The 16,451-nt window shown below is 40.5% G+C and overlaps 1 protein-coding gene across 4 annotated transcripts in view; it reads left to right on the top strand.

The window, feature by feature from the left end:
* Positions 1 to 16,451, top strand: part of trpm7 (transient receptor potential cation channel, subfamily M, member 7) — an 80,690-nt gene that overhangs the window by 29,148 nt on the left and 35,091 nt on the right. For all 4 annotated transcript variants that reach the window (XM_036564614.1, XM_036564612.1, XM_036564613.1 and 1 more), the window contains exons 2-8: positions 3,457 to 3,536; positions 6,017 to 6,055; positions 7,276 to 7,471; positions 8,460 to 8,673; positions 12,596 to 12,720; positions 13,893 to 14,064; positions 15,320 to 15,494. In XM_036564614.1, the coding sequence (XP_036420507.1) occupies positions 3,457 to 3,536; positions 6,017 to 6,055; positions 7,276 to 7,471; positions 8,460 to 8,673; positions 12,596 to 12,720; positions 13,893 to 14,064; positions 15,320 to 15,494 (1,001 nt within the window). The remainder of the gene's footprint in view (positions 1 to 3,456; positions 3,537 to 6,016; positions 6,056 to 7,275; positions 7,472 to 8,459; positions 8,674 to 12,595; positions 12,721 to 13,892; positions 14,065 to 15,319; positions 15,495 to 16,451) is intronic.

The raw sequence follows: 16,451 nt of genomic DNA, 5'->3' as shown, positions 1-16,451 counted from the left end.
GTGTGTGAGATGTAAACAGAGTGATTCAGAGTGGTTTGGTGTGAAATAGTTCAGATGTCTTTACAGTGGTGGCGATAGGAACCAGGGGTCACCATGATTACAACACAAATATAGACATTTTATTTACCATCCAAAATCACCAGTGAACCTACACGTGTCTTCTGAGCTTTATATGGAATGTTGATGATGGGAAAACAGTGAAAAAACTGAAATAATACGTTTTCTGTGGGAACTATTTTGCCTCTCCATGTATCTCTACACCATGAATGGAGTTTAAGTTTGCAAACCAATCATAACGTTCAGGCTGAACGTCAGTCACAGTCACTGTCCGTTTAGTCAGAATGCCTGGAAAGTGTGCGTTTAGTCTGCAGTGGCTGGAAAGTGATTACAAGCAGTATTTTCAACAAGACAAAGCACAAACACGGTGTGTTGCTGTTACTGCAAGAACTGAGACGTTTGGTGTTGGATATGTTGGTGAGTCTGTGCTGAAAAGCCAGAGCGAACAGAGTGAACTGGCGGAAAGCACAGAAGTCAGCAGGTCTGTTAAGAATTGTTTCTGACTGTTTGCAGGACCATCAGAGCTCACAGCCGCCACCTTCATGAACCTGTAGATTAGCCACCAGCTGTCTCGCTGTGGGCAATTCCTGCCGGCGTCAGTGTCTCCATATGTGACGTTAATAAGTGTTACTGTCCTCTCGCAGCCCTTTGTAGCCTAAAGCCCATTTCACACCACACACTGTAAGCATGCCGCATGACTCTCCACGGCATTTCCCACGCAGAGCGCTCCTGCGTTATCAATGTAGCCTTTCACACCGCGCCGGTAACACGCGTGAAGCGTAAAAACATGCTTTGGGTCTGTTTTTGATGTGCCGCACACAGCAGAACAGAAAAGAAATGCAGTGATTATTTTATAATATCGCTGTGCTGTGGGAACAAAACCTCATATCTCCATTTTTGTCAGTTTTCAGTTTTCAACATAATCTGAAAATGCTTATTGTCCTTCATATTGTGTGAAAATTTCATGATGAATGGACCAAAATAAACAACCCAAAATGGGGAAAGTCTGGTTCCATTGACTTACATTAAAAGTGACTTACATTATGTTTTTTCCTTCTTCTGTAAAGCTACTGTTTTGGAGATACAAAGTTTTGTTCCGACATCAGCAATATGCGATCTAGGCTAAAGCACAAATCAACACATCAACCCAGTTATTTCCAGCCATATAATACCAGACTCCTCTTTGTTGGAAAGGGGAGAGACCAAAATACCTCTTAAATATTTGAGTTCAGGTGTTTCAGCCACATTGCTGACAGGTGGATCATATTAAGCACATAGCAGGGGGAACGGGGGATTGAGGGGCGTAAAACGTATTCTGTGAAGTGATGAATCACACTTCTGTCAGTCTGATGTATGAGTCTGGGTTTGGCAAATGCCTGGAGAACGTTACGTGCCTGACTGCTATGTGCCAGCTGTAAAGTTTGGTGGAGGAGGGATAATGCTATGGGGTTGTTTTTCAGGGGTTGGACTAGAGCCCTTAGTTCCAGTGAGGAGAAATCTTAATGCTTTAAGTTATTATTGACAACTGTACGCTTCCAACTTTGTGGGAACAGTTAGGGGAAAACCCTTTTCTGTTCCAGCATGACTGAGCCCCAGTGCACCAAGCAAGCTACATAAAGTCATGGCTGGGTCAGTTTGGTGTGGAAGAACCTGACTGGCCCTCACAGACCCCTGACATCAATCCCATCAAAAACCTTTGTGATGAGCTTAAACGGAGATTGTGAGCCAGGCCCTCTTGTCCAACATCAGTGTCTGATCTCACAAATGCTCTTCTGGATGAATGGTAGATTACCAAGCTGTGCTGGACACCAGCCCTCCAGGACCGGAGTTGTGCACCCCTGGTCTAGACCAGGGTTTCTCAACCATTGGGCCATGGACCACAAGTGGACCCTCTGGTGGTCCTTGGAGCTATACTGAAAAGGAGATAGTGGGCTGCTGATGATACTTTATAATAAAAATCAGTGAAAAGAAATATCAATACAAGTCATCTATTTTAAGCCCCTTGTCTCCAGAAACAAAACCTACTGCCCCAAAGTTTCAATTGTCTACTTGTCTAAATGTTGCTTAATTTGCCACCATCTGAATGATTCCAGATATAAAACAAGCTTATGTTCGCGTAACCCGGGGGTCCCCATACCTTTGTGGCTTGAGATCTACCTTTTCCTTTTAGTAACCTCGTACTAGCCTAATTCTAATGATTTGCACTGAATGGTGTTTTATCTGGGAATTCATCTTCGTAGTTTCTGTATATAGTTCAATAATGTCTCACAACGTTAAACTTGTTTGGAAGTGCAATGGGTACATGCCAGATACATTTGGAGTTTGATACTGTAAAAAATAGTCCTCCTTCTGCTCTGCATGAAGAGGTAAGTTTTCGGTTTCTTTGCACTAGGTCTCGCACTTGTCTTCTGAAAGAGTAAGTGTGGTTTGCAAAATGAAAACCACAAAAATTGTGCTAAAGATGGTTCTTTAAGGATTCTTTAATAAAGAAAATGGTTCTAAATAGCAGAGGTGTGAAATTCATGACTCGAGTCGGACTCGAATCCAAGTCATATTTTATTTGATAGCTTCATATTGGAACTTGCCGTTTCACATTAAATGGTGCAGCGGTGACTCGGGACTTAAGTATCAAGACTTGAGACTTACTTGTTACTTGCAACTTGGTGACTTGTTCCCACCTCTGCTAAATAGAACCATGAAATCTCAAAGAACCATTTGCATGATTAAAGGGTTCTTTGCATCGCAAAAGGGTTCTTTAGACTGATGGAGAATGTGCTCTAGATGGTTCTTCTATTGTTCATCTATTGTTATAATGTCAAGATTGTTACAATAGAAGAACCTGTTTCGGTGCTTTATAGAACACGACAACTACGCTGAGATGATACCATTGACAGTGTAATAACTAAAATTCTGGTTTGATTCAGATCAGTAAAAGTTCTCCAGTAGAACCTTTTTTAGTGCCTTCCAGGCCGTGCTGTGACAAAATAAACCCTAAAACTGAAACCTCACTTCCTTTCGTCAGTCTGGATGGGGCGGGAGTGGCAGGAATGTTTAGCCTGAGGGAGATTCTCCAACTCTATCTCCTGCCTGCAGCCATGCTTAGTGCTTACTGCTCCTGAAGATCCAGCCCTGGTTCTTCTGCCCTCCATGAGCTCCTGAACACCTCCTCAACCCGTCAGTGTGTTCATGAGGTCATGAGTGGAGCTGAGCGCTGCGCTGAGGTGGATCTACAGGAGCTCGGTTGGAGAGACCTGCTGCAACAGGTCAGCCTCACATAGAGGTTATGATACTGTCTGCTTACATGGTAATGATCTCTCTCTCTCTCGCTCTCTCTCTCTCTCTCTCTCTCTCTCTCTCTCTCTCTCTCTCTCTCTCTCTCTCTCTCTCTCTCTCTCTCAGTCCCAGAAATCCTGGATAGAAAGCACTTTCACCAAGAGGGAATGTGTCTACATACTGCCGGTGTCAAAGGACCCTCACAGGTACGTACACGCCCACACACCTGAGAACACACCTGTATCAGCTCGTAAAAGACCCCACACCTTTGCTGAGTGAGGACAGCTGGTGTTCTGTAACAGTAATACATGAAGCTGAGCTGTGTTAAAGCGATAGTTCTGCAAAACGTTACATTATTGCTGTGATACATCTGTTATGCTGCAAATGCACACGTGCAGAATGTACTTAAACTTTCCCATTGGGAATGTAATCACATGCAGGCGTTTACACGGATATTATTCTTCTATTTAACAGATTACTTACTGGATTACCCACCTCAAACAATCAGGTAGAAGTTGTTTTTGGAATAGAATCGGACTAGACTATTCCGATTGAGGTGTTTACATGGACATGTTCTATTCTTATTGAGCTATTATTCAGATTATTAACGGATTATCAGGCTGCATGTGAACGCTTTCCTTTACAGTGGTGCACTTTTCCCCTTATAAAAGCTCAAACTGTAGATGTGCACTCCAACATAGTTGATCTTATTTGTTAATTTAAATCTATGTTCATATTATGTGCTATTATCTTTGTTTATCTTTTTTGCACTTATTTTTCATGTTTTTAGTTGAGTTATATTTAAGTAGAAGTTCAAGTAAATCTGCTGTTAAAAAGACAATGTTTTTTTAAAAAGAGTATTTTAAATGAAATCATGATCTCAATATTGACAATAATCGTGATTATGATTTTTGTTATAATCGATCAGCCCTATGAGCAGTTAGCCCCGTAGCTGCAGTGCTAAAACTAAAGCGTGTCTTGTCTGATGGAGTGCAGTTTGGGATCAGCAGGCTGTGGCTTTAACAGCGGCCTGTGTGGTGTAACATGTGGTGGGAAGCAGGAGGGAACAGATTTACTCCAGCATTCCTGAGTGGAATCTGGAGAAGTCTGCACATGCACAGGAATGCACCTCATATCACACAGATATCTGTGTTCTGATCGGCTCTTGGTCTGAAATCTGTGTGCTGATTGGCTAATGCAGAGTGCTTCCTGTGCTGACTACTTGCTTCCTAGTTACTCGCTCACTCGCTCAGTCTCTCTCATATCTGTAATCAGGTTAATATTAAGTTTGTGTTTAACGCTGGTTCTCCATTCCGTCTCTAACTGAGCTTTGCTGAAACTTTCCGTCAGTTATCCTCTTTTCCATTCAGAGTTATGAGTTACTGTTTGCTGCTGAATGAGGTCTTCCTGTTTGTGTTGTAACTCTGATGGCTTCCTGTGATTCTGCAGGGCATTTTCTGGGCTTTTCTGGTTTTTTACTACCGTCGGATGATCCGCGTAGTCTCCAGGCTCCTCGTCCTTATCTCTGCAGATAAAGCTCAATGCCGCGGAGGGCGCTAATCACATGCTAGCTTTGAGAAAAAGGTCACGTTCGTCTTCGGATGACAGCAGATGCTATTATAGCACAACAATAAAGGGCCCATATCATGGAAAACTACTACATTTTTATTTAGCAAGCTCTGATGGTCTGTGTAAAATAGACCTTCCTTACACTTCCGTGTTTGTTCATACGGAAGAGTAAATAAGTGGCGTTAAACGGCTTCCAGACGCAAAATGACTGATTTGCCCCGGAATCATTGCTGCGTTCCTAAATACACCAACAGTTAAACCAAACAGCCTCACTGGAGTTTCACTCAATTGAATTTAAAAATGTTCAAGATTAGCTGAAAGCTCATCAGCCTGACTTTTCAAGAGGTAACTGATCAAAAAGAAAGTAAAACTGAACAGGAGAGTGAACGTGGGCTGAACAGCAGGACAGATTTACTCAGATTTAATCTGTGATTAAAAAATGCTCCACAGTTCTAAAAGAAATATTTGTTCACTGGCAGTCCTAGAGATGGTCATCACAGAGGTTTGATTAAAAACCCTGAGAAGCAGACTCCTTACCGCTGTAGCTCAGTGTTTTTAAGTTTTGTGTGATGCACTTTAGCCATATCAAACTAGCCTTTTCACCCATGTTGGAGGAACTACCAGACACGCCAACTGCTCTACTATCAACTGCATTGAGGCCAAAAACTGGCAACTCTCTGTTGCTACTCTGTTAAAGGTTGCAGGCGGAAGTTCGATAACGGTGCTATTTACAGCCGGATGTGATGATGCAGTGACGGAGAGAAGGGTCTGTCGTCTGTTGTCACAGTCTGATGTCTGTTGTTTTCAGCCCAAGCAAGGCAGCCAGTCAGAACAGAGCTCATTTGCATATATTGGCTTTAAAGGCACAGTAACAAAAGCAGCCTGTTGAATTCTAAAGGAATAAAGGTATGTTTTTGATGCACTATAGTTCTACAGTGTGGAATGCAGTAAAATATGAGTGGGTGTGTCCAAACGTTTTACTCTAACCTGTGTACGAGAGGGAGGTGATGATAAATCAGCGCTTAGAGGTTTCTGCAACTGCCATCTACATTATTCAATGAGTAGTTTTAGCAGGTGGATCAGTGCCGCTCATTATTTTCTCCCTTCTTCTCTACAGATGCCTTCCAGGATGCCAGATCTGCCAGCAGCTGGTCAGGTGAGTGTAAGGGCTTTTTTTTTTTACACTTTGTCCGAATACCTGAGTCCACACCCAGGACCGATTCTGGGCTGGTCTGGGGGGAGGGGCCTTTTTTTGTTTGTTTTTGTTAAACATTATATTTATTGAGTTTTTGCAATTAAACAGTTACAGTTATGGCTAATAAAGCATTGAAGAGCAAACAAGTATTAAGAAAACACACAGAAAACAAATAACTACGTAAGTAATTATTTAAATAAGTAAATAATTAGGTAAAAATAAATTAATTAATTAATTTAAAAAACCAACAACAACAAATTAAAAAATAACAGCAGGTAGACTAGGTACACAGCAACTAGATAGCAGAGCGTTTCGATAGTGGGCCTAGATTATTGGCAGTTATCATAAAGAAGCCTGTCAGACCTGTGAAGGTAAACAAGTACACACATGATCTCCTTGCAAAAAGTGCAAGTTAAGGGAAAGATAAACACTGATTTAAGGCCAATCATCTTCTTGCAATAAACTAGTTACATACATTTATGAATACTTTCCTTCCGCCTCAGTAACGTCAGTCCTGTCTCAGAGATGGCCTGTCCATTCTAGACCACTCTTCCACTGACTGAGAGCCAGAGTGAGGGCTGGTGTTCCATCATATCTGTCGAAGAGGTTCCTACAGACACCCCACAGATCTGTTCCTGGAACGTGGGAGTGTCTGTGTTGTGTTCTACTGTAGCTGTTACTGAGGCGAAGGGATGCTTAACTGAATGTTACAGAGTATTAGAATGAATATATATGTATATATATATATATATATATATATATGTATATATATATATATATATATGTATATATATGTATATATGTATATATATGTGTATATATATATATGTATATATATGTGTATATATATATATATATATATGTATATATATATGTATATATATGTATATATATATATATTGCTGTCAGAACAAAGTTTTGTTGTTTCCCAGTTTTTGACAAAAGTTAAAAATGTCCAGCTGACTGATGTCCTGCAATCAGAAACTGACCACTGAATGAAATAAATGCACATTAATTCATGCAGTAGTCTGTGCCCATTGCTGTGGGATGGAGATATTTTTTCCTTTATTAATGTCTTGGAAAGCATTGAATTTTCAAACTATGCAGCGGCGCTGTGAAGATACATGCATAAGTCTTGAAACAGTATAGAGTAAGACGTGTGTGTGTGTGTGTGCACGCAGGTGCTGCTGCGGCCGGCTGGTCCGGCAGCATGTGGGCTTCACTGCCAGCCTGGCAATGAAATACTCAGATGTGAAATTCGGGGAGGCACAGCCGCCGCAGGAGGAGTGGAGCGTGGAGAAACACACCGAGCAGAGTCCCACTGACGCCTACGGCATCATCAACTTCCAGGGGGGGTCACATTCCTACAGAGCCAAGGTACACACACACACACACATAGAAGGTGGTGTTGACCGGTGGGCTGATGTATCGACTGTGTGGTACTGCAGGCAGCTGTACAGCGGCTGATTGTATTAGTGAAATACAGCTGTGTTAGAAGCAGGAGGGTCCGGAGATCAGCATTTCTGCTAAACGTGAACGTGGCTTACTTCATTAATCTGTAAATACTTCATATGTGATGAAACTTGTGCCACTGTTAACTGCAGGATGAAATACAGCACAAACACACCGCCACATATAACAATAAAACACTTTTCATTGATGCATGGAGCACTTTAATTATTACATAATTTAGTAGTTAAGATGTACACAGATCAGTGGTTTGGTGTGAAACGCTCCGTTCTAGAAAAAAAAACTTACAGAGTCTGAATTGTTTACAGTGGTGGTGATAGGAACCGGACCACCTCTAAAAGCTCCCTCACAGAAAGTTATTACATGAAGTGGTTATGAATACACTGCCTGTTGACTGATACATTGTTTTATGATAGTTTTGAGAATTCATGGTGGAGGGATACATGCAGGGTGCTATGAGGCAAAATAGTCCCCAAAGAAAACTTATTTCAGATTTTACACTGTTTTCCCATCATCAACATTCTATATAAAACTCAAGACTCAAAAGCAAGTTCACTCAAAAGTAAGTTAACTGGTGGCTTTGGATAGAAAATAAAATGTCTATATTTGTTGTAGACTGCCTTATTCCCACTGCTGTAAAGAAATCAGTGGAATTATGGTAGATGATGCTGTGCATTTACCCACTTATTTGCTGCTAATACAGTATTAATTGATGTGCTATTTTTTTCCTAATAAATGAAAATGGTGACTCTGCCTACTTTTAGATTATTTCAGATTATTTAACTGTTAAAGTCTAGAAATTATCCTTGCTGGCAGATACACTCACAAACCAAAACATAGTCCTGCATTGTGCTGTGGCTGTGTGTTGAATATGTGTTTGTGTGTGTGTGCGCAGTATGTAAGGCTGTCCCACGATTCTCGGCCCGAGGCGATCCTGAGGCTGATGCTGAAGGAATGGCAGATGGAGCTTCCCAAAATCGTCATCTCGGTGCATGGAGGGATCCAGAACTTCGAACTTCACCCACGGATCAAACAGGTGGTGGGCAAAGGGCTCATTAAAGCAGCTGTAACCACTGGAGCCTGGATACTCACCGGGGGTGTCAACACAGGCAAGACACACACTCACACACTCACGAGTGTAAGATCATCTCATCTACAGTTAAGGCGTGAAATGCAGGGCGTCCTGGGGGGTCCAGGACTCCCTTATTAACCTCTTGGACCCCCTGAATGTCTCAAATGTCTCAAAATCTAAATCCTGTGTAAACTTAATGTGAAATAAAATAGATGCTTAAATCCAGATTCAGTGAAGCTAATTGTTTTACTTTCATATCTGTAAATCTGAAAACTCGCCCAGTTTTCCAAGAGTTTGGTGTAAAAAGTGACTGTTCCTCATTTCTCACACTGAAGAGGAGATGAGTAAGATCTCAGTTAATGTGAGGATGAGCGCATCACCAAACTAGAACAGGGACTTTACAGAAGAACAACTGATAAAAAATTTGCTGCCATTGAAGCGTCAGCACCATTATAGAGAGTGAGTTAGCAGCCAACATGGGACCCCCGAATACCAGGGGGGATTTCACACACTGTCTACAGAGCTGTGCAAAAGTCAGAGAGCACCCTTTATAAATTTATATCAAATTTAGCAGAAAATGAAATGGAATCTTCAGCAACTAAATCTAATATCAGCTGAGTGTTGAGTGTGTCTTTTATTCCAGCTACCATTCTTTTCCAGAGACTCACTTTCAGTTTCTCAAAGAACCTGTAGACACACCTCCAAAGTTCAGTCTTAGAAGTTGGTTGATCATTTTCTGAAGTAATCAAACACACTCAGTGATGTTGAGGTCTGGACTCTGGGGTGGTCAGTCCATTGTTCAGCTTCTTTGTTTGATGTGTCCGTCTCCTTTTCTCAGTAAGGCTTCTTGACAGCCACACATCCTTTCAGACCCATAGCGCTGAGTTATTATCTCACAGTGGAAGGATGGACAGAAATTCCTATGGATGTTTTCAGATCTGAAGCAGCTTGATTTTCTCCTCTCTCTCAGAGATGAAAGCTTTAAGTGCTGTTTATCTGATGGGGGCAGTTTTGGTGTCTACCAGGTCTTCCAGGTGGTTATTAGGAGCCCCATTTTAACATTAATTAAAAATGTCCAACTACACTGTAAAAATTATGTTTCTTCAAGGATTCTTTACTAAATACATTAGTTCTGTACATGCTTTTGATTTTAAGTGGTTCTTTGCATGGTGAAATGGTTCTTCAGATTGATGGAGAATGTGTGTTCAATATAGCACCAATATGGGTTCTGCTATTATATACAAGCTTGTCATTGTAACAATAGCAGAACTATTTTGGTGCAATGTAGAACCATGTACAGCGTACAACACAAATTTCTATCAATTTGAAGAACCATTTCAACCTTGCAAAGCATGCAAATGGTTCTTGGAATGTTCACAGTTCTGTATTGTCTTTACTAAAGAACCCTTGAAAACCCATCTTTTTTTTAAGTGTATCTAAAAAAGTTAAAGAAAAGACAGAACAGCCTGAGTGTTTTATGATTGTGTCATATCGTGAGATGTATTACATCATGATGTTGCTGAGAACACGCAGCTTTATCAAGAAACTCGACAGAAAGGTATGCACTCCACTACATCATGAAGAGCAGGGTGTGTGGAGTGTGTGAGATTATACACACACGGACATAATGATAGCCATTCAGAACTTTAATTATGTGGGCATTAAACATCATTATTATTTGCAGACATGCAAACTAAACACACGGCCTAGCTCTAAATCTCAGGGCTGATGCACATGCAGAGCGCATTACACCCTAACACCAGTGATTTCTCCTCAGACCAAAAACAAACATTACTGTCATAAACAGCTAATTCCTCCTCGGTCAGCAGGACACAAACTGCGCAATAATGATGGAGCGTTTTAGTGTGTTTTTACAGAATAGAGCTGTAATGATTTCGTATGTTATTCAGAAATAAAGCTGTAATGATTGTGTGTTATTCAGAAATAGAGCTGTAATGATTCAGTGTTATTCAGAAATAGAGCTGTAATGATTTGGTGTGTTATTCAGAAATATATCTATAATGATTTAATGAGTTATTCAGAAATAGAGCTGTAATGATTCGGTGTTATTCAGAATTAGAGCTGTAATGATTTGGTGTGTTATTCAGAAATAGAGCTGTAATGATTTAATGAGTTATTCAGAAATAGAGCTGTAATGATTCAGTGTTATTCAGAATTAGAGCTGTAATGATTTGGTGTGTTATTCAGAAATAGATCTGTAATGATTTGGTGTGTTATTCAGAATTAGAGCTGTAATGATTTGGTGTGTTATTCAGAATTAGAGCTGTAATGATTTGGTGTGTTATTCAGAATTAGAGCTGTAATGATTTGGTGTGTTATTCAGAAATAAAGCTGTAGTGATTTAGTGTGGTATTCAGAAATAGAGCCATAATGATTTAATAAGTTATTCAGAAATAGAGCTGGAATTATTTACTGTGTTGTTCAGACATAGAGCTGGAATGTTTTAATAAGTTATTCAGAAATAGAGCTGGAATGATTTAGTGTTGTTCAGAAATAGAGCTGTAATGGTTTAGTGTTATTCAGAAATAGAGCTGTAATGGTTTAGTGTGTTATTCAGAAATAGAGCTGTAATGGTTTAGTGTGTTATTCAGAAATAGGGCTGTAATGGTTTAGTGTGTTATTCAGAAATAGAGCTGTAATGATTTAGTGTGTTGTTCAGAAATAGAGCTGTAATGATTTAGTGTTATTCAGAAATAGAGCTGTAATGGTTTAGTGTGTTATTCAGAAATAGAGCTGTAATGGTTTAGTGTGTTATTCAGAAATAGAGCTGTAATGATTTAGTGTGTTATTGAAAAATAGAGCTGTAATGATTTAGTGTGTTACTCAGAACTAGAGCTGTAATGATGTAGTGTGTTATTCAGAAGTAGAGCTGTAACGATTGTGTTATTCAGAAATAGAACTATAATGATTTGGTGTGTTGCCTTCTGCCCATTGACCGCTGGGATAGGCCCCAGGTCTCCTGCGACCCAGAGGGTTAAGTGGCTTAGAAGATGTCTGTGTGTGTGTGTGTGTCTGTGTGTGTGTGTGATTTGGTGTGTTATTCAGAAATAGAGCTGTAATGGTTTAGTGTGTTATTCAGAAATAGAGCTGTAATGGTTTAGTGTGTTATTCAGAAATAGAGCTGTAATGATTTAGTGTGTTGTTCAGAAATAGAGCTGTAATGATTTAGTGTTATTCAGAAATAGAGCTGTAATGGCTTAGTGTGTTATTCAGAAATAGAGCTGTAATGGTTTAGTGTGTCATTCAGAAATAGAGCTGTAATGGTTTAGTGTGTTATTCAGAAATAGAGCTGTAATGATTTAGTGTGTTATTGAAAAATAGAGCTGTAATGATTTAGTGTGTTACTCAGAACTAGAGCTGTAATGATGTAGTGTGTTATTCAGAAGTAGAGCTGTAACGATTGTGTTATTCAGAAATAGAACTATAATGATTTGGTGTGTTGCCTTCTGCCCATTGACCGCTGGGATAGGCCCCAGGTCTCCTGCGACCCAGAGGGTTAAGTGGCTTAGAAGATGTCTGTGTGTGTGTGTGTGTGTGTGTGTGTGTGTGTGTGTGTGTGTGTGTGTGTGTCTGTGTGTGTGTGTGATTTGGTGTGTTATTCAGAAATAGAGCTGTAATGATTTAGTGTGTTATTCAGAAATAGAGCTGTAATGATTTAGTGTGTTATTCAGAAATAGAGCTGTAATGATTTAGTGTGTTATTCAGAAATAGAGCTGTAATGATTTAGTGTGTTATTCAGGAATAGAGCTGTAATGATTTAGTGTGTTATTCAGGAATAGAGCTGTAATAATTTAGTGTGTTATTCAGAAATAGAGCCGTCATGATTTAGTGTTATTCAGAAAAAAATGCTGTAGTGATTTAGTGTGTTAATTAGAAATAGAACTGTAATAATTTAGCGTGTTTAGCCTGAATTTGGGGTGTTTTTGTGTTTTTTCCAGGTGTGGCGAAGCATGTGGGTGACGCGCTGAAAGAGCACTCGTCCCGATCTGCTCGGAAAATCTGCACCATTGGGATCGCCCCCTGGGGTGTGATTGAAAACAGGAACGATCTTATCGGAAGAGACGTGAGACCTTTTGTAGCGCTCTAACACACATTCACCTGCAGTCCCCTCTCTCTCTCTGTCCGTCTGTCTCTCTGTTTTTCTCTGTTTCTGCCTCTCTCTCCATCTTATTATTGAATGTGAGTGTTTCAGTGTGATGTTTTGTCTCCTGCGCTTTGGTCTCCCTTTGCAGTGTGTGTGTGTGTGTGTGCGTGTGTGTGTGTGTGTAAGTAAATGTATGTACTGTATGTAATTATGTGTCTGTTTATGTGAACACAGTGTCTGCACTACTGTCTAACTGTCTGTCTCTGGGCATAATTTCCACTGTTTTGTTTTTGTGTGCCACTATAACACATTTTGCTTTTGAGATAAATACAGAACAACTATATATATATATATATATATATATATCTCCACTTCAAGTCCACCTGCTTATTTCTGCTGTCATTGTCCATTTTATCAGCTCCACTGACCATAGAGTTTCACTTTGTAGTTCTACAGTTACAGACTGTAGTCCATCTGTTTCTCTGCATACTTTGTTACCCTGTTCTTCAATTGTCAGGACCCCCACAGGACCCCCACAGAGCAGGTATTATTTGGGTGGTGGGTCATTCTCAGCACTGCAGTGACACTGACGTGGTGGTGGTGTGTTAGTGTGTGTTGCGCTGTTGTGAGTGGATCAGATGCAGCAGTGCTGCTGGAGTTTTTAAACACCTCTGTGTCACTGCAGTGCTGAGAATGATCCACCATCCAAATAATACCTGCTCTGTGGGGGTCCTGTGGGGGTCCTGACCACTGAAGAACAGGGTAAAAGGGGGCTAACAGAGTATGCATTGTTAGCAAAGTATGTCACACTTACTGCCCACATAAATAGTGTTATACACAGTGCTGTGTCTGTCTACAGAGCAAACAGCACCCACATTTCCCCTCAGGCATCCGTAAGGAACTGATACCTATGTATCTGTCTGTCTTTCTATTTACCATCATTCTGTTTACCTCTGTATGTTTATCTGTCGTTGTTTCTGTGTGTTTGTCTTTCTCTGTCTGTCTGTCTTGTGCTGTAAAGAAAAGACTTTTCTTGTCAATTAGTTTCTTCATTGTAGTTTAATGGAAAAAACAGTGGTGTTTTTAGAAGATTTTATACCCTGGTGTGATCGTGTGTGTGTGTGTGTGTGTGTGTGTGTGCATGTGCGCAGGTGGTAGCCCCGTACCAGACGCTGCTCAACCCCCTCAGTAAGCTGAACGTGCTGAATAACCTGCACTCTCACTTTATCCTGGTGGACGATGGCACTGTGGGGAAGTATGGAGCGGAGGTTAATCTGCGGAGAGAGCTGGAGAAACACATTAACCTGCAGAGGATCCACGCCCGTACGCTCTCTCTCTCTCTCTCTCTCTCTCTCTCACACTCACACACACACACACACACACACACACGCACGCACGCATAGGCCATTACATAGACTTCCATTCATTTCCTAGAGACTTAGGCTGGGTGTCACTACACAACTGTTAAAATCTTAGATTTCTAAATGGAGAGCATCACACACTTAACATTGGTTTGTCACAGAATTTTTTTTCTTTTTTCCATGAGGTGCTCACACTAGACGTCAAGGCAAAGGGAGAGAATAACACGCATAACGTCTCCGCTCTGCTGTTCATGCAGATACATTTTTATTTTTACCCAATTTTACCCCTTGTTACTAATTTCACTGAAGTGATTCTCCAGGTCAGGAGCAGAGGCGGCTGACGGTGCAGATCATCTGTACTGTGAGAGAAGAAACAAGTGATTCTTAACCCCCCCGATCGAACTCTGGAGTGATCAGTAACCCTCCGATATTATCAGTTATGTGTAATATTTACAGTTCAAAACGCTCACAAGTCCTGCAGAGAGAGACGGTCAGAGATGAACTCAGTGAGTTATTCAAACAGCCAATGAGACAGCTAGAAGAGCAGAGAGAAAGGAAAGAGCTGTCACTGTGATATCAACATTTCTCACCTCATATTCTTCCCCAGTTTATTACACATAAACACATAAAACATCTGATTGCCTTGTGTCTAGTGTGTGCGCCCTCACAACAAAAAGACAAGACATTGTGTGACAGACTGACATTCCGTGTGTGATGCTCTCCGTTCAGAAATCTGATATTTTAAGAGTTGTGCTGTGTTCACTCAGACTGATATCCCACTGGGATGAATATGCTAGCGCTTACCTGGCTACCTGGATAACTAATGCTTACATATTATGCATATTAATAGGCAGTCTTTGGTGGTGAAGGTTTAGAGAGGGTTCTGTTTTTTGTGCATGAAAGTATACATTCAAGTATGTAACTGTCTTTTTTCACTTTACACATTGATGTTGATGTTGTGTGAGAAATTCATGGGGAATAGACCATCAGAAATTCTCCAAAATTGCTTGGAAAAATTGTCTGTTTACATTGACTTGCATTATAATTAAAATAAGTTTTTGCCTTCTCCTGTAAAGTTGTCATTTTGAAGATTTTTTTTTTATTTTGGGTGGCGACGATAAACTACATCTAAAGTTGTAGTTTATATTAAAGTCTTTGAATGAAACTAAGTGTACAAATGTGTGTGTGTGTGTGTGTTTGTGTGTTTGTTTGTGCAGGTATTGGTCAGGGAGTGCCGGTGGTGGCTCTGATCTTTGAGGGCGGTCCGAATGTGATTCTAACCGTTCTGGAGTACCTGCAGGAGAGCCCCCCAGTACCTGTGGTGGTCTGTGAGGGAACCGGCCGTGCCGCAGATATACTCTCCTACGTCCACAAGCAGACTGAGGATGATGGGTGAGACACACACACACACACAAAACTGGAAAACAGGTTGATTTGGAGAGTTTGTGGGGTTACGGTTGATATAAACTGCAGTTGTCTGTCTGAGCTGCTCGTTTCTTTTTAATCAAAGCATTCATTAACCTAAACAAAACCAACAAAAAAGTTTGCTTCTTTAGCTTTAGCACTGGAGCTACGAGGCTAATGTAGGTAACAAGCACTGGTGTGGATAACAGTGAGTCATACAGAGTCAGAAACCACATAATCAAGTCTATTAGAGATACTAATCAAGGCTAATGTAGTTAACGGGCATGGAAGCCTGTAGCCCACTAATTAGCATGGTGCTAACTACGTGACTGAATCATCACACACAGTCCAAAAACACCTCGCTCTGCTTACATGCGACGTAAAATACAAGCCAATAGCTACCAAACCTAAACTTGTAAACAGATCTTTCCTCCTACACATGCGTTAATAACATAACACAACCTAGCTAATATGGGAAGCTGTGGAGTTTGGTTGGTGGGATGACATTGGGTCATTGCTAATTTGCATAATAATGCATATTAATACACCCATGCAGGCTTTTTTTACGATGATGTTACGAGACTGTTCTGTGTCGTTTCTTCTTCTCTCTTGCTTTGCGCTGAGATTGAAACAACATAAAGTAGAACTTTTGCCGAGCTGTCGCTTTAAAACATGAACTTGTTCTCAAATTACAGAATAATACAGTGCACATGCCACACGGTACACTGAGCATTCTTTATTAGATAGATAGATCACTTTATTAATCCCGGAGGGAATTTCACTAGTTACAGCAGCAACAAAGGCATAGTATTGTAAGTAAATGCAATAGTAATAAAGAAACGTAAATGTAAGTAGTCCGATTATAAATAGCAATAAAAGTAAGTGAAAATAGCAGTAAAAATAAGTAAGAAAAACAATTAGAAACTAGAAAAGTGCATTTCCTGA

This window comes from Colossoma macropomum, unplaced genomic scaffold (genome assembly GCF_904425465.1).
Source record: "Colossoma macropomum unplaced genomic scaffold, Colossoma_macropomum, whole genome shotgun sequence".
Taxonomy (NCBI): domain Eukaryota; kingdom Metazoa; phylum Chordata; class Actinopteri; order Characiformes; family Serrasalmidae; genus Colossoma; species Colossoma macropomum.
This window is presented reverse-complemented; position numbering and strand designations above follow the sequence as displayed.